The sequence below is a fragment of the Anopheles bellator genome, chromosome 2, assembly GCF_943735745.2.
Source record: "Anopheles bellator chromosome 2, idAnoBellAS_SP24_06.2, whole genome shotgun sequence".
In the NCBI taxonomy this organism is placed as follows: domain Eukaryota; kingdom Metazoa; phylum Arthropoda; class Insecta; order Diptera; family Culicidae; genus Anopheles; species Anopheles bellator.
The window spans coordinates 56842142-56860092 of NC_071286.1; the positions used below are offsets into that span (position 1 = coordinate 56842142).

Genomic DNA, 17951 nt, shown 5'->3' on the forward strand with positions numbered 1-17951 from the left:
AGACCCATCAGCGAACGCTGCAAGGACCTTGAGTAGGAGTTTTTGAGCGGTACTACGACCACCACCACCACCCTTAACCTATTTGCCAGCACCGGGCCCCGGTTCTTACCTTGCTTGTGATGGCGGGCGATGCTCTTGCTGCCCCCGTCGCCGCCGCTGCCCGCTTTGGCCCGGCTCAGGGCGCCCGTCGTCTTGCCCGACTTTCGCTTGACGCGTCGCCTGATGATGCTCCCGTTGTCGCCCATCTCGACGATAATCTCTTCTTCGCCCTCGATCTCGTTCTTGTCCACGTACCGGCCCCCATCGGTTTCGCCGGTCCCGTCCCGCCCGTCCTCCTCGTCGCCGTCCTCCTCCGGGGGGCCATTGTTCAGGAACAGATTGTCGAACACACTGTGATCGCTGTCGTTCTCGTTGAAGATGTTGTCGATGACGATGGCGGGCGTCAGCTCCTCCAGGTTGAGCATCTGCTGGTGCAGATCGTGCTGCGACGGAGTGTAGGACGACGAAGAGCGGCGCCGACGGCGGTGGCGTGGCCGGGTGGCACGCCGGTTACGGAGCGCAGCGGACGGGAACGAGGCAGCGGCCAGTGATTCGCGAAGTTCCGCATTCTGCACACCCAACTCCCACCAGAAGGAGGTGTCGGAGTGTGGGGCACGGAGCGCGGCGGAGGAGCCGCCCTTCGTGTCCCCGACACTGTCGCCGGAGAGGCCGGCGTGCGAGCCGGACCGCCCGGCTTCCACGAGCTCAAAGTCGGCGGTCGTAAAGTCCTGCGGCAGATAGATCTGCGTTGTCTCGAACGTCACGAACGGCGGCTCGGTCGTTGCGTACTGCTTGCGGGGCCGCGAGATCTTCAACTCCGGCGGTGGACATCCGGTGGTTGTCTCTGTGGAACGGCCAAAAACGACAGAAGAAGGACAAACCATTATTAAAGCGCTCGTTCGCTTGAAACATTTCATCGATTCGGTCAAATTATGGGGGAGATCAAATTTGATGACCACACGACCACAAGTGCTCTGTCAAGTGTTTGTAACGTTCGATATGCACGTTGGAATGACATGAGTTACAGGTCTATACTACTCTTCTAGTTTGCTCAAAGTAAGGTCATGGTGTGGCAATATAAATGCTTAGTTACTTATGCGTCCCCTCCAGCAGCTATGTTGACTTAGAAAGTAGGTGAAAGCCTAACAGACCATTTTCTTTCTCGCCACGACTCTTCTAGTCGATTCGATTCGAATGCTTCGGTTGTCTTGCCACTGGCTTGATGCTGACGATCTCAAGTGCTTTTTTGTATGTACGAAATTTGTCTGATTGCCTTAATCTGTAAGCATTGCTGTGTTTGCAATTGTTATCCGTATAAGTTCTTACGTCCAGGATATTATTTGCCCAAAAGCTATGTATTGTTCTCCCGTCCGCCCCAAGGTCAGTGATGGATTGATTGCTTGGGAAAAAAGATAGCGCGTTGAGTTTGCTGTTAAAAGCCTTGCTTGGTATGACCTGATGACAGTTCTGATCCACACGCACTACTTCGTAATTGGTCTAAGAGCACTCAGCTCGCTTTCGGATTTCAAATCTTGCCTTCCCATATTGACTCACCGACACTCGACGAGGACGAACTGCCCTTAAGACAAGAAATGCTGCGTGGCTGTCTTTCACCGAATGTAAAGATCATTTTTGATCGGTCAATTAGTCACTTGTAATGCATCTCCGAAGCTCTAACAAAAACATTTGAGCCCCAATTATTCTATGTTAGTGGTGTTTTCTCCAGCTCCATACAATTCAAACATTTGAGTTGTTTTGACAACACTGAATCGCAGTCAAGTCTCAGAATCAGTAAGTTAAAAAATCCGCTATTACTTCTGTAGCAAACTGTACAAACAGACCACTTTGATCACCATATGCTGCATTTCCAACATCTGAACGATTCGATCAATCGAGCTGCCCGCAAATACCACCGACTTTTGACACCTTACTAAAATAATTTCGAAAAACATTGTATTTACTTGTGGGAACCGTTTTTGATTTCAATCAGCGAAATGTTTGTTGAAATTAGAATGAAAAACCTTTTGTTCAAACACAGCATGGAAAGGATGAAAAAAATAACGAATGAAACAACAAACATTGTTTGAACGAATATCTCGTGCGTCCTGCAAATCAGGACGCAATCCGGCCAAAGTAAAACGAAATTCGCCATTTTCGTAATGAAATTCAAAAACGATAAATGATGAAATGATGGCCGAAAAAATATAGTCTCATTTCCGCCGCGCCGCAGTATCCGGAGCCGTTGCGGATCCGGTTTCAAATAATTACAGCACATTCGCACAACGTGTGCTCGGTTTTCCCGAGTGGCCCCGACCCGATTGGCGACCTGGCACAGTTTTCAATTACTTTGCCTCGTGACTCTCTGTTGGAAAATGGTGGTCATTTAAACGATGCCGACGGGCACATAAACCCTACTCGTCGTAGCGTTCGGTGCAGTGCGTTGCAGGCGCGAGGCGCACTACTGGGGCTTCAATCAAACGCGGCGCACGTTCGCACGCAATTAAACCGAGTTCGAACGAATCCGAGCCCGTGGGAATTACATCGAATTACGCTCCGATCCCAATCGAACGCGGCTGGCTCATTAACGGCCGGTGGCCGGCGAGCGGTCATTAAACCGCTAATAATTTGTCATTTGTCGCTTCGGTCGCGGGTCCGGAATTGATTGGTTTTTTGGCGATGGGGGCAGTGGTTGACGGCGAAAATCTGCCACATTGCGGCGGGTGTGCCATGGTGTCAGTTCGGAAACCCTCTCCGGTACACGAGGCAGCGAAGGCGGGCGCCAACGGCAGCGCCAATAACAAATCCCTTCCCGTGGCCGATAACGTGAAAGGATGCGGTGCGATTCCGAGATTCGTTTCATGTGCGGAAAATTGGAATACTCCGTGTTCCGCGTTCCACGTTTTCCTATTTCACCGAACAACCGTCCATTTTCATCGGAACGAACTCGGTTTGCTGCGCGGCTACCGCTAACAAACCGTCACTTTCGATTAGCGTCAGCTGGCGGCAGATGCAGCGGTTTTCGGGTCGGGTTGTCTGAATAGTTACATGCTTCTGCATGGTGAGCATATGAGTTTCAAAATTATGAAATTGGGTCAACTTCAACGTGTGCCTTTTAATTATTGGGCTAACCAAATGATTATTTTCATGTTGCTACACTCCGCTTTTAGATTTTTATTTTTCAAACAATTTTAATTTTAAACAATTTAACCACAACGGGGGGATAGTAGAGATAATGTTCGATGTTTTCTAATCAATAGTAATTGATTGCTTTTGTTTTAGATTACTTTTTAATTAATATTTTAATTAATTTCAATCAATTTTTGATGATTTTTTCAATCGCTGTACCAATAAATCGATGTTTCATCGAATGTTTATTGCCATTCGAACAACTAAAGCAACTACATACAAACGCCTTTGGATGGTGCTTTAAATGTGATATGCATTTCAATTAATTATCAAGACATCTTCACCCATCGGTGCTGTGTATCAATTTATCGTGAAATGTTTCAAACACAATGGTGATTTATTATTTTCGCAATTTAAAGGTCGCAACATTTTCAACGACCCATCACACATTACAAAACGGTCGATAGTCACGGTTGGGGCCTCTCGTCGTCCTCGACAGCGACCGGTGCATAATGCATTCCCCTTCTGGCTGCGCGCCGAAACAGACAGCGAGCGTTCATTTCGCTACTTGGTGTGTCCTCCCCACAAAATCGCACCATATACAGAAGCGATATCGCTCTTTCGAAGATCATATTTCACTCCCATGACAATCGGGTACCGGTTGCCGGTGTTGCGGGAAACAGAGACCCGGTTGGACGGTTGAGCTGGCTCGGTGCGGCATGTTCCGATTTTCACACCCAACCCGTCAGTGAGAGTGAGTGAGGCGCCGTGGATCCTGTTAACTGGCAATAGGGTTTGTTGCGGCAAACAGCTGGTTGCTGGCACTCGGTGGGTCTCTATGCGAGCATAAATTATCATTGAACATGCAAACAACCTGCCATCCGCGGTTGGCCACCCTCTGGTGTCTCCCACAGACGGAGAAAGATGGAACAGGACGTCGAAGAACACACCGTTTTGGTAGAGGGTTTCGATTGCCAAAATCTCGATTTAGTAGTAGACACTGCTGTGGGGATGAGAAATGATTGGTCATAAAATATCTAACATCGACCAACGCCCCCGATTGCACGTGGCCAAAGGCGGGTAACATCGGCGTGGGGTTGAAAAATAGCCGATGTTTCGAAGTATTATTTCGCTAATAAAAATTCATTGCCTCTACATCCCAACTCATTCGAATGCAAATTGTGGCATCATGCGTACGAATGTCGCCAATATGTGTACGAGTTAATGGGCACGTAAATGAATCGATGCCATTCGAAAAGAAATAAATCTTATCGTCCATCATGCGGGTGCAGCGATGCTTAGACACATGTACCGACTAATTGAATCGAATCAATCTGAATCCTCAAATGATTTATGGGCACGACTATCAGTGATTTTATCATGGTTGGTTAAATTGAAAACGCATTATGATAGCGATCTCATGTTGTGGCAGGCTTGGCAGGAACGATTCGTGGTTTGAAAAATTAAAGCTTCGAGTTGTTGCTCGTCCCATTTGATCAATTTAATGACCCACAACACAAAAGCCAACAGCATTCTTCCTATTGATGACATATGTTTAAGTATTGAGATAAAAAACGATACAATCGAGATCTCGGACGTGTCCTAATTGGGCGATTTTCCATCATCAAGCTGAAGCTAAACGAACGAAACATTCGCCATTCTTGAGAAGTTCAGGAGAAGTAGAGTAGAAGTTTTCTTAACACCCTGATTCGGGCAATCTCAAGCAAGTTTTATTGGTTTTTTCTTCGAAACTAAACGATTCACACGAAATTGTGGGACTCATTTTTGTTAACAAAAATACAATACGATAATGATATTGGGTTGGGGAAAAAGAAATCAATTATTTTTGTGTGAGTTTCGAAACTGTATTTAAGATGTTCGAATGGTCCGACTTAGGTTAAATACGTACAACTGCAAGCAAAACTGTTCACATTCGACCACAACTTGACTCTTCGTCGTTCACATCTTCTCGACCCAAAGTACTGCTTTGGGTTATAATATAGCTTCACCATAAGCCACAGTCAACAAAAGAGACAAAAATCAGAGGTTATCAAATTGCATAGATTATGCATTCAAAGGGTAAAAAAATACATTCGAATCACTTCGTTCGGCTTTGGCTATGAGACATGATGTGATTCCGAATTGTTCCGAAAAAGTTGATGAATGTTTTTTGACGGAGTTTTAGGCAAAAACCGAATAATTACCGAATTCACCTGATATGGTATTTCGTGTCTTTTTATGTTCCCTAAACTAACGCTACGTTAATATTGACTTAAAATAAATTAAATTAAAATAAATAAAACTTAAAAAGAAAAAGAAATTTAAGGTGATCGGAATAATGGCTTTATTTTGCAAATGATGGATGAAATCAGAATTATTTTACGTTATTACCATTAACGTACTTTTCGACCAACGTAAAGTAAAACTGTGTTACATTGCGATACATTTCGAAAATCGAAATGAGTGCAAATACAAAGAAATTTAATATTCCATCATTAATAACACAGTCTCCGATCGTGTCGAGAGCTCGTCATCGCTCATCGAACCGGACGTCGCTCCACGTTTTATTCGCTTCGATGCCACAGCCACGCTTCCAGGTTCCTTTGTGGGAAAAATCTCGTATTTCGGATGAAAAGGAAAAAAAAAACGGTAGAAAACGGCATTGAATTCCGTGTTCGCCAAATGGTTCACCAAATCCGATGCTCATTACGGAGTTCCAACAGGCGACGCCCGTGCTCGTGGTCACTTCCTTTCACCGGTCCCGACGGATGCATCCCGCACGACTGCGCTCTGCTCCCACTGTTGGAACAATTGCAACTAATTGTCCTCGAACAACAACAATAACAGCAACTACGGAACGACCTGACGACCCCCGGACCGGACCGGGTGGAGCATCTATTGTATATTTTGCCCACCGAAAACGTTCGGCGCGTCTTCTTGTGGTGCTGTTGCTGGTGGTCGGGTCGAATTCCGCTCCACTCCCTCCAGAACCCGCGAGGACGTGGCCAGAGGTGTGGCGACCGAAAACAATATAAGCTCCTTCCGGTGATCGTGTAAGCTCATTAGTCGAGTCCAAAAATTTAATTGCTCGAAGAAAACAATCGTTATTCCGGCATCGTCGTCCTTGTACCGGGTAACGGAAGCCTGTGTGCCTGTGTTCCTGTGTATGTGCTAGTGTGTGTGCACGCGCGCTCTCAGCCGTGATCTGCAGGTTGGGCAAACAGCAATTAAAGCACAACAAACCCTTGCGCCTGGCCGTGAAATGGGGAAAGCCGGCTCCAGAGGGAGTGCGAAAAGGAATGGTTCTGTTTTGTTTTTTTTCTTTTTCGCGTATCCTTTTCCACAGCTGTTGCAGAAACGTGCGATTTGGCCCGGTCCGGCCCGGCCCGGGGAAGATGATAAATTTCCCCCAAAATTGTTGCAATTCCTTAAGCTTCCGTTTTCCGTTTGTTTGTTGGGTTTTTTCTTTCTTTGGCACCAAAGTCGGGCAGGATGACGTTGACGGGTCCAGGGAAAATCGCCATCGCGGACCGTGGCGTGATGTGATATGTTGTCTGTGCGAAATGCCGTGAGCGTGAACGTAAGAGCAAAACCAAACAGAAACTTGTTTTATGAAAAAATGGCCACCAAAATATGCTTCGTATCAAGCAACGAAGCGTGGCCACTGAAATGTGGGGTGGAAATGAAAATTTGTGTTGGGGTTCGCCCCCTGCAAACCTCAGGAACCGATTCAGGTGGAGGAAAGCGAGGATGGGAAGTTCATTTGAACTCGCCCGGAACACACGGAAAGCCCTCATTCGTTATGGGTTTTACTTTTATTGTATTTGCACACCACGATCGTGGTTTTTACGTGGCCAACCATTTTCTCACCCCTTATTATTGTACACACATTTTCGTCTGGCTGCGTGTGTGTTTGGGGTGCAACAGGGAGAAAAACCCCAAAGCCGACCGACGAACCCACCGCCCGACGTGCCGACCGTGACAGACTTAAAACTGGCGCACTATGGGGAACAGGCGGACATTAAGCGATTTCAAAGACTCCAGTTATATTTCCTTAAAATAGATAAATAAACTACAACCAATCCGAATGTCGAACCTTCTGGTTTACGTAGATCCCGATAATTGATCTGTCAAAGTTAAGAGCGTTAAAAACTGCTCTTTTTAGCCATCTGTTATTGACTTCTTTAAAGCGATCGTTTGCATGTCTTTCCAGCGACAATGTACCTTGCGATATGTGTAATGTTCATTGGAAAGTTAATATATCCTTTTTTGCTATAAAAATGCATAATATTTGAATTTCTCCTTTATTTTTTTGCGGGAATTTTTGCCGTAGTGTTACAAACACTACGAAAAAAAAATCGTTTTATTATTTTTGGTAGTGCTGCAAAAACTAGGCATTTAAATTAAAATTTACTTTGTTTTGAATGTTTCCAGCAAATTTCACTTGTTAGTTTTTGTATTCTTGACCGCCATTGTTTTTTTGGGAAAATACTCCTGTGTGGCAAGAACGCCTGGACTCTTGTAAAATAGGTACAAATGACTATATAAAACCAAACCGACATCAGCTTACTGAATTTTTAAAGTACCACTTGTTGTTTTCTATCATGTTACATGCTTTTATTTATCGAACCGCCGAATATGTCTCTGCAGGTAATAAATATTTACCTGATACTGAGTATACGTTAACATAGCATTGTCCTTTTGTGCCATTTACTATGTAGTATGTAAAATGTACGTGGATGAATTATGAGTTGAAGTGATATTATCAAATCGAACGACGATGGGTCTGAGATTGGAAATATTCAAAAACCTTGATCCGTGACCTGGTATGCCTCGGAAGTCGTGGGAATAAGTTAATAGAACAAAAAGAAGGTAATTACGAGGCCCAACTTTTTGGGACGCTTAAGACGTTAACTTGTTAGGAAGTAGACAATATCGATATGAGTTTGGAGGAATAAACTAATTACTGAACTAATTAATATTCCTTTGCGGATGACTATTCATTAAAAAAAATCATAACTATGCTTTCGAACAGAAAAATCATAACCGATTTCATAACTTGGAGCATTAAAACCCCTAATATATCGAAAATGGCTAATTAAGTATTCCTGCACGCGAGAGTGAGTTACAATGTTGAAATTGATCAAACCACATGCAAAGCGGATGTACAAGTTTAACGCATCCGTAGATTATTCCTGAAACCATCCATGTCCGCCTGCCTCATACAAATTCCCCATAGTGCGGTTGCATCTCCGGAGGAAACTAAACGGCAGATGTGGCTCTCGAATGAGCCACACACACAGACACACAGACACACTTCCGTCAGCCGGTCGTTCATCACTCATACGTCCCGCGATGACCCGCGGCACAGAGGCACAGGGTGAAGAAAAATTTTCACACCACAACAAACGGGCGGGCGGAAAAAGCCGATAGCGGTGGCGAAATATGTTGCGGAGAATAGAAACATAAAAACAGGGACAGAGCAGACGCTGGCAGACAAAAGGGGAGGGGGCGGCGGGGGAGAGCATAAACCCTTCGCGAACCATGATGAATGGGTACAATCCGTAAAATGAAATTTTCGCTCCACCAGCGCGCCCGGCGGACTGGCGAGGAGTCTCTGGCGCCCACACATCACCCGCCCATCGATGCTAATAAAAGTAGTAACAAGATTGTAAAAAGGCACGCACCCGGAGCCCCAGTTTGAGGGAGGGTCTGCTGCCACAGGCCGCGGTCGAGAAAGTATCCGTAAAGTTGAATTATAAAGTTTGCCCACACGAGCACCGCGCGCACGTTGGCAGTATTTTAAAAGCCGGCCCGGCCCGGGCCACATAAGGCGAGTAAACTTCACCGACACACCGTACGGCAGAGGCCACAGAATTAACCGGCCGAACTGAGACTGAGCTGTCTGCCGCCACGATTACGATGCCGAGCGCTGCCGGCATCCCTTCCGGCGAAAATGAATCTCTTAACATCAATATTCACTTTTCACGAGAACTGCCACCGGCGCGAGCGGAAAGAAAATCGGAAAAGAACCGAACCACCCGACCCCCGACCCGCGGAGGGTGTTGAGAGTGAAAATTTATTCATCCTTTCGCGGCGGTCGTCTGTGGGACGTCGCGGTGTGAGATAATAAATATTCACACGCAACGCCACGCACGAAGAAACGGTAAATATGGGCCCCGGCGCCCCGGTAACGAGGAAAAGTTGTTCGGCAAAATCAACCTTGGTGTGTCACCAAGAGGCATCTCCTTGGGCCCGTGTCCTGTCCTTCGGTGGTTTCTCACATTTGTTTCGCCATTTTTTTTTCAGGCTAAACACGCAGCGAGCAACAGACAGTGAAAATTCGGGGACGCATAAATCGAAAGTCAATCGGTCGGGTGGATCCGACGTCGACCACCGCGGTGCCCGCGGCCGCACTTTGCGGGAAGTGTTCCGAAGCCAAAAGGAGCTTCTCCGTGTGGCGCAAACGCAAGCGCAAAACACCACGCAGACAGATCCCGGCCTCCGGACGGGGGCCGGCTTCGTTGGGCTTGCCGGTCACGTCGTTGCGTTTGTGTCCTCACATGCGCCCCGTAGCAAGATTTATTGCACTTGCGATTGGCCGTCCCGCCACATCTACCCAGCAACACCCGCGAGCGCCACTGTGGAAGAGGGAACTGCGAAGGACGAACCCCGTGAAAGGATGGCTCACAATCGAATGGCACGGTGAATGGCGAGAAGACAGACGGCACCACGGCAAATGGATACACACCTCCTTCTCTCTCTCTCTCTCTCTCTCTCTCTCTCTCTCTATCGCACGCCCGGCTCGAAACAAAATGAAGTAAAAATAAAATACAATAAAATTAAGCCAACGAGCTAACGATGAACGTTATTGTTGCCATTTCTCATTGCCATGGCTTGTAGATTAAAGGCGTCATTTGAATAATTTATGTTGCAGCACACTCACACGCACACATCCGGCTGCTCGAGTTCCGGCGGCTCCCGGGATAAATCGTCCTTCCGTCCCGTGGGCTGCGTGTCCTGGTTGCGAGGACGCATTCTGGCAAGGCGTACACTGATGCGTACGCAGTGCACTGGAAAAAACTGCCTGTCCTGGCACATATCCTGGGTATGAATCCTTCACGGGAATTTTTGGAGGGTGTACAGGCCCCAGAGAGAGAGAGAGAGAGAGGGATCCGGGGAACTTCAATCGTTCGCCGCACCGGTTCCGTACGCTTTGAAGTACTCGCAATTGAATTGAAACATTGGTTCATTTTGCAACAAATTAGTTACCGACCCCGGTGGCTCCGGGTGTGGCCACCATCCGTCGGGGAGCCGTGTTGGGGGATGCAAATGAAACATGGCGCGCCCCACGCAAAAGCCGTTCGCAATGTCGATCCGTTCATCGCACGTTCCTGCAGTGTCCTGCAAGATGGCAGACGAAGCTCCTTGCCTGCAGGGACGCGCTCCGATCGTGTAATCAGCAGCTAATGCACGTCTGATTGATTAACCGAATTTACCGAGCCGCTCTCCGAGCTCCGAGCTCCTCGAGGAGCACGTGAACTTCTGCGCCGTGGCGTGCTCGTGCGGTTTGCTACAAAAACCTCATCCCGTTCCCGTCATTGCAACTCCACGCTGACCCCGCACAGATTGGGTCGGGTTTAATTTTCCTCCCCACTTTATGCGGTCCCGACCGGCAGGGACCGAGACCGTTCGAGGCGCATGGGGGCGCCTGGTGGCTCACAGCGACCGACCGACCGACCGAAACCGCAACTCCGCGCGGGGTCGGTGTCCTGTGCCTCGACCATCGCGGAACGTGCCACAGGAAAAGGTTAACCACCCTAGGGCGGGGGGAAGTGCCCGACGCAGGGATGAAATCAAATGAACCGGCAAGTAGCAAATTGATTTGCTTAACGTCCTTCGACTCCTTCCGCGATCCGGACAACGGTTCCCAGCGGTTTCCGGCGTGCTGGGGGCTGGGCCGGAAAAACAAATTTATCGACACACACACACACACATCTAAGCACCACCAGCACACACATACACACAGAAACGCTGTGCAAACACAGCGCGAACCGCACGTGATGTCTGCGCGAGACAACGCCGAGGGTGCGCGAAAGCTGGGGTTGAGGTTTTTGGGAAATTGATTGAATTGAATCTTTCGAAACGGTTAAGTAGGAGTAAAGCCGGGAACTGGGCTCTGCCAGCGCCGAACCTCACCAACGTCGACCTCAATCAACGTCCAACGTTGGGCTGGTTGAGGAGTGCTCGTTTTTTTGTTCCGTTTTTTGCTTGACTCGATTTCCATTCCTCCATTGCGCCACACGCTTGCTCATCAGCAGCCCCGAACCGGGACTCGGGAATGGGTTGTAACGCGAGCGGTCGGCGCGTGCCCGATAGAAAACCCTATCAATCGTTCAGGACGGGACGGGACATCATTTACATTATTTAACAGGTTCTCCGAATGTGACAGTCAGACAGCCAGCTAGTGTTGCCCATCCGGATAGAATTGTTGTACACACTTCTGCCGGGCCGTGTCGATTCGATCGGTCTAGCGGGCCGCTTGGTACGGCCGTGGTAATGGAATGGAATGGCCCGCAGCCCGTCGTCGCAAAACTCGAGTCGAGTGGATTGATTTGACGCTGCTAGGGGATGGTCCGACGAAGCACAACGCTGAGCGCCTCTGCGCCTCTGCGTTTCTTTCAGCAAGGATTTAATTAACCGGATGTTTTGGGACCACGGAATGCTGCTTGCTGTGGAGCGTGTTATTACACCCTACAGCATCTCAGTAGTATCTCAACAATTTAAGCTACTTTTCTCCCGTTTTTAAGCCGAAATTTAGGTTTGCCATTGTCAGTTTCCAACCACGATCGTTAGGATATGGCCGTTCTATTTTATTTTATTTTTTGTTGGAATTTTAAATCAAATTACAATGGGAAATCTGTGAGTCTGTGAGAAATGTTTTGAGTGATGAATGCTTTAGTTTTCTATTTTTTACCTAAACACGCCTCTATCGAAAATAATTGGATTACATTGACCCAATAAGAAATCTACAAGTACATTGTGGCTCAATTAGAATTATTTGCTGCATGTGAGCCGCGGAATCGGCTACGAATACCGAACGGAAAATAATAAGTTACGAATCTTGGACCAACGTTGAAGTGTAAAGGTCTCTTTACTTCGAGGTTCCGCCTGAAACAACGTTCTGTTTTATTTCGAAAGCTCAGCAAAGCTAAGTTTCTAAATATGAAAGAAACGGCAATTTCTAAATATTAGACACAGGTACTGGGAATTAGAACAAAGTGGGAAGAAGTGTTTAATCAAGGTACAAATAGCAAGAGAGAGTTGTAAATTCGGGAATGAATATTTAGAGCCCTTGAATGGTTATAAAGCAAGTGCTTTGGAGTATTTTACGAGCAATAGTAAAAGTATTTCTGATGTTTGAGAGTTTCACCATTTTCCACTAATCTTATGAAACGGTTACGCTACACAAGGACACAAGAAAGAGGATTAAATAGGGACGTTAAGTGTTGAGTCTGTCGCTGTCACTCACACAGAGCCAGCCATGTGTCGCATGCGGCCATCGACCACGGGAATGAAAATTGACGGAGAAAAATGAGGGGCCTTAGCAGTGGCAACCCCAATCCTGTTAACGAAAGGTAAAGCATAAATGAATAAATTTCCTTCGACACGGTGCACACGAATGAGGCACGGTTCGAAGGTCTTGGGCTGGGGATTTCAGCACCGGACCGGGTTTTAGAACGGCATTTACTCCGAAAGACACTACGGCACTGGGGGCATGTAATGATGTAGCATACACGCGCGCCCGTGTGTGTCCGTTTATGTCACCCAGCTACAGCGGGGCCGTCCGAGTCCACGGCCAAATAGAGAACTCGACGAGAAGGACGCAAATGCAATCATGTCGACCTCGAGTAAGTGGATGATGCCTTTTTATTTGCTTTCCTTTTTTACGCCTCACCGAGAAGCGAGAAACAGTTTGTCATTCCACCAATTCTTTTTTTATGCTTTCAGCCCCCCTCCGGAACACCACCGGGCACAATCATAAGCATCAACATCAAAGCGCACGGGCAGCTGCAGGAAATAAAATGAAACGCGCAGCGAATAAAACGATGGAAAATGGCAGGTCGGATCCGGGCACCGTCCGATTCCGACCTCTCCCGCCCGGCCCGGTGATTAGATTACGCTGACCGGGCCCTCCCCGGCCCGGCGCGCATTTGTCCGCATTAATATTTGCCCCGCCATCATCCCGCACACCCTGGGACCCGGCTTCTTAACTACTTCACTCCACAGGCTACGGCCAATCGATATCCGAGACGCGCGCAGGCCACCGGCGGCAACCGATAATGGAAGCTAAAGCGCTTTCGCACGCACCTCGCCCATCTCTCACGCGCACCGTACCCCATTCTTCGGCCAAAACATCAAAGGTGAGTTGCCGTGGCGGCGGCGTCGTGCACAACCAGAAAAGCGGTGAAAATTGCTGACGGCCACTTGCGCGCCATCGTTTTTCCGCTGTCTTCTCTCTGCTCGCGCGAACGACGCCGCCAGGTTGCGGCGCGCCTCGCGAAGTAAGAGAAGAAGTTTTCCAATAATTCACCATATTTCTGGCGCCCGCCGGCGTGTAACGGAAGGGCGGAAAGAAGGTCGGTGAAAATGGTGCCGAAAAGTACCCACATACACCGCGCGGAAGGTGGCAGCGAAATTTGCTTCCCTTACAGGCGAGAGTTGCTTTTGCCTCGGCACCGTTTTTTAGGCTATGGGTTGGTGCGTAAGTCTAGGGGATGTTTGCGAGTCGAATGACCGGTGGGATGACGCGTCAGTTTTACACCCCATCTCGTTACCTTTTCTTACACCATGACGGCCAATCTAGGACCCCGAAACTCATTACCACAAAGCAATTCAAGCGTCCTGCGAGTTTTTGTTGACCTTTTAGTGGCTTCCGTCGTGGCGTCGTTCTTTGCTGGTTATGCTTGTGAACAGTAATCGACAAAAATATCCATCATTTTAACTTCATTCTTGTGAGAACTTGTTTAAGGCATCGTGACCGCCAGAAGCGCAGCGTTGTAAGCACTAGTGTTTACTGGCGAATATCCAGGATGCACTGTTCGATTGCGAACTCAATCGATTATCAGATGTAACCCAATGAAAATGGACTTTTTTTTCTAAGAAATCACATGTTTTTGCATTGAAATGGAAAATTCTATTTTATTTAAAGTACTAGCTGTTTCCGGCGCGTGTCGCCAAGCCTAATTTCATCCTCATTTCTTGATTGAAAATTGTAAAAAAATTGTATTTCACATCGCCAAGTCTACATCAGCCTGTATTAATGGTCTTTATTAGATCGTTTCTCACGATAAGTTCTCTTCAAATTTTCTTCCAATTCTCTCCATTTTCTCTTTCAAGTTATCCTCGAACCAACCAACAATAAACCGTGTCACAGTTATGCCGGCGAGCCGCTGCGAGTCGCGGACGTGGAGTTGCCGAAAATTGCCGGAACATGTTTCTTTTTTTCCACGTAAAATTTTCTACTCAATCCACCGAAGCGCGGATGATCTATCGGAGCCGATCGTTACGTTACGGTGTTTGGAGAGTTAGTGCGCTCGACACGACCGAGATTAGACACCGAGCAAAATTGGTTCAATTCCACTCGATTGACGCGGAAAATGGAACGGAATCGTCCGGCCCAATTCGACCCCGCGTATCGATACGTGGGAACCGTCGAGCCGCTCATCCTCGGCAATTTCATTCGGAAGGACCTTAATGTGATCGCGGCCGTCGGACAACGTTGGCTTCCACGGGCCAACATAACGGCGCGTAATGTTTGGGACCGGTTACTGTGTTTCCAATCTCTTCTTCTTCCCGAAGGTTGTTTATTTATCTTTTGCTAGCCGGGCAAACACGCAGCTTCCGGCAGCCTGTGTTCCAATATTTGAATGAAGGTAGAAAAAATCGGAAGGATCAAAAAAACCGAACCGAAAGCCCCGAACCAGACTCAAAACGTGCATCCTCATCGTGGGGGGTCCCCCCGGTGGGTGCCCTAGGGTCCTGGGCTGGGTTGGGACAATTTTCCGCTCCGTCTCGCTTGCCATCCGGCGCCTGCTTCTAATCTCCTGCCTGCCGGCGCGCACATCAATTTCATATCACATTTATCGATTCCGGAACCCCGCCGGAAGGCCCGGGCGTCTGAAGCCGCGTGATGATTCGCGATTTGTTTGTGATGTCGCGCTGTGCACGGAGATGCGCCCCGAGGCCGCGTATTACCGTCGAAAACTCACGTGGCTTCTCTGTTTTTTTTTCTTTCGAAGGCTTTGTTTGCTTCCACTCGCAATCCTTCGCCGTGGTCCCGATCCTGAGAGCCACTGCGCGGACTTAGTTTTATTTTTCATCTGCCTTGGTGCCTTTTTGTGTTTTCCCCATTTCGCGTCCCTGGAGCGATGGGCTTTTCCGAGCACTTTCCAGAGAGAAAGAAAAGTGCGCCAAACAACCGTTACTTTATGCCGGCGGTTTTCTGAGCCGGTTTTCACGGTTTTCCGTTTCGCGTTTCACTGAGTTCGGTATGAAATGATAGGATCGCGGTGCGGATTGCAGAATTTTCCACGCTATCACGCCCTCCTCCCCGTACCGTACCCGGCACGCAAGTGGCAGTGTGGAAATCTGTTTCCTTTTCCATCGATTTTCCGAGTTTTCCGAGAAACGGATTTCACTGTATACCTTCTGGCCATTTTCTCAGACGCTCCCGCAGAGTTCCCGCAAAGCCCGCGCCGGATTTCGAAGCCGGAAGGATTAACCACCGCGGTGGCGGGGATGGCTCTCCGGAGATTGAGATGTCTACCCGGCTTCGGGACGGGAGGCCCGCGAATACTCCTGAGCCTTTTCGGCACAAGACGAAGCAGAAAATTGAGCCGAAAAACAATTTGGAGCGAAAAGTGTGGAGCTTTCAACGCACCGGGAAGTCTTTATTTGGGAAGGATCCCTGTCAAGGAAGTTAATTTGTAGCATTTGAACGGTCTTACAACCCCGTAAGCTACCGTCAGGATTTAATATTTTATTTTGTCTACTGGAAAACAATGGAAATCAACACACACGCCACTTTTAGGTGACCAGATCTCTACGGGGTTGACAAACGAGCGGGAAGCCAGCAGGAAGCATAGCTTCGGATGAACCACTCGGAGCCTTATCTATGGAACGTTGGTGAGGAAAATTTGAATTAACCACTGCACAGGATGCAGCAGAAACGCCAGCCATCAATTCCGAAACCAAACAATCGAAACGAAACGAAACAGAAGTCAGTGTCGGACTTACCCGGTTCGCTGGTCGGTGTCGGGTGCGCATCGGACGGTGTGGCGCCCGCTTCCGGTTCGTCGGTCCGAGCGCCTTGAAAGCAAACACTCGTTAGCAGCAGCGCGACGAAAAGCAAACATTTTCCGATTTCCATTTTACATATTTTCATCCGCCTGCTGTGCAGTGCCCCGACCGCTGCCGCCGCAGACCGCCGCCTCCGACGGCCACCGTCCACCGTCCACTGCATCCGGCTGGCGGCCATCGTCCGCACGGCGCCGGATGTTGACATTCCCGGTTCCCGGGATGCCGGGGTCCAACTGTTGTTTTGGCTGATTTTTGTCACACCTTCGCACCCGGAACAATGCACCCGGAACACCTCACATACACAGTTGCTTCCGCTTCCGGTTTGCACAGTGAAATTGAATTCCGAATCCAATCGACAATCGACAATCGAATTCGTCCCGCACTCGGTGTTGCACTCTCCGCTGGCTGGCCGACCGATCGTCGGCACCTTTGGGTTTGGTGTCACAAAATTGAGATGAAAAATAAAAACCAACTATCGGAGCGGAGAAACCCGTGGACTGCACTGGGAGTGGGTCCCCGCGCGCTAGTTAGAGATGAACGGCACTTCACGTCACCCGGAAATCGTAGGTTTTTCGGTTCGATATCCGGAAACTTTCCGCAGCCAGAACAATCAGCCTCCGGCTCCGGTCGACTCGAAAGTCCACTCGGCGTTCACGGACCACGGCGTCACTTATGGTTTCATTTGGCACCTTCAACTTCCGGCTCCGGCTTCGGCTCCGGTCTCGCGGCCTGGGGAAGAAAGAATTGCAGGAACGGGGGAAGGCGGAGTGAGTTAGTCTGAATTTGTCTGAGCACTTCTCGTATTGACATAGCCAAGAATGGTCGCGCAGGGAGTCAGGTGGTGATAGATTAACCGTAACTCGTGTTCCAAACTCGTTTCACACTTCCTTTTGCGCGCGACAGAAAGCGGAGGGTCTGAATTCAGGGTCTGCAAACGAATTGCATCGGTGCCTTTTCGCCATTTACCATTCTGTCGCTGCACTGTGGGTTGGTCGTGGGGTCAACATTTAACGACTAGAATCTTTTAATGGGTGGAATGTTGTGAAAAGAGTACAAATGGGATAGGTTGAAGTACATTAAAAATAGGACCGAAAAGTTATTTATTTTATAATGTTTTGGGCAAATAATTAAATCTAGTTTATCAGTCGCCTGTTATCATGACAGACAGGATAAACATAACCGAACGGAGAAGCTTTGTTAGCAGAGGCGAACCAGAAAAACAATCGATTGTACGGTGAGTAAATCGCTGTGTACTTTTTCATTTGGTTATAAAAGAACGGCTGAATATTTTTCAATGCTTGAACTTTTATTTGAAAGGTTGATTCTTAACATATTTTTATGTAAAACAATGTTAGTCAAATGTCCACCACGATTGGCTTGGATTCGACCGACCTTGTTTTGAGTACATTTTCGATTCTATCTGG

The 17951-nt window shown here is 48.1% G+C and overlaps 1 protein-coding gene across 1 annotated transcript in view; it reads right to left on the reverse strand.

The window, feature by feature from the left end:
* Nucleotides 1–16705, reverse strand: part of LOC131207757 (locomotion-related protein Hikaru genki) — a 28032-nt gene extending 11327 nt beyond the window's left edge. Inside the window, exons 1-2 of the mRNA XM_058200385.1 lie at nucleotides 16465–16705; nucleotides 110–883 (exon numbers count right to left, since the gene is read on the reverse strand). Of these exons, the coding sequence (XP_058056368.1) occupies nucleotides 110–883; nucleotides 16465–16705 (1015 nt within the window). The remainder of the gene's footprint in view (nucleotides 1–109; nucleotides 884–16464) is intronic.
* Between the last annotated feature and the right edge of the window lie 1246 nt (nucleotides 16706–17951).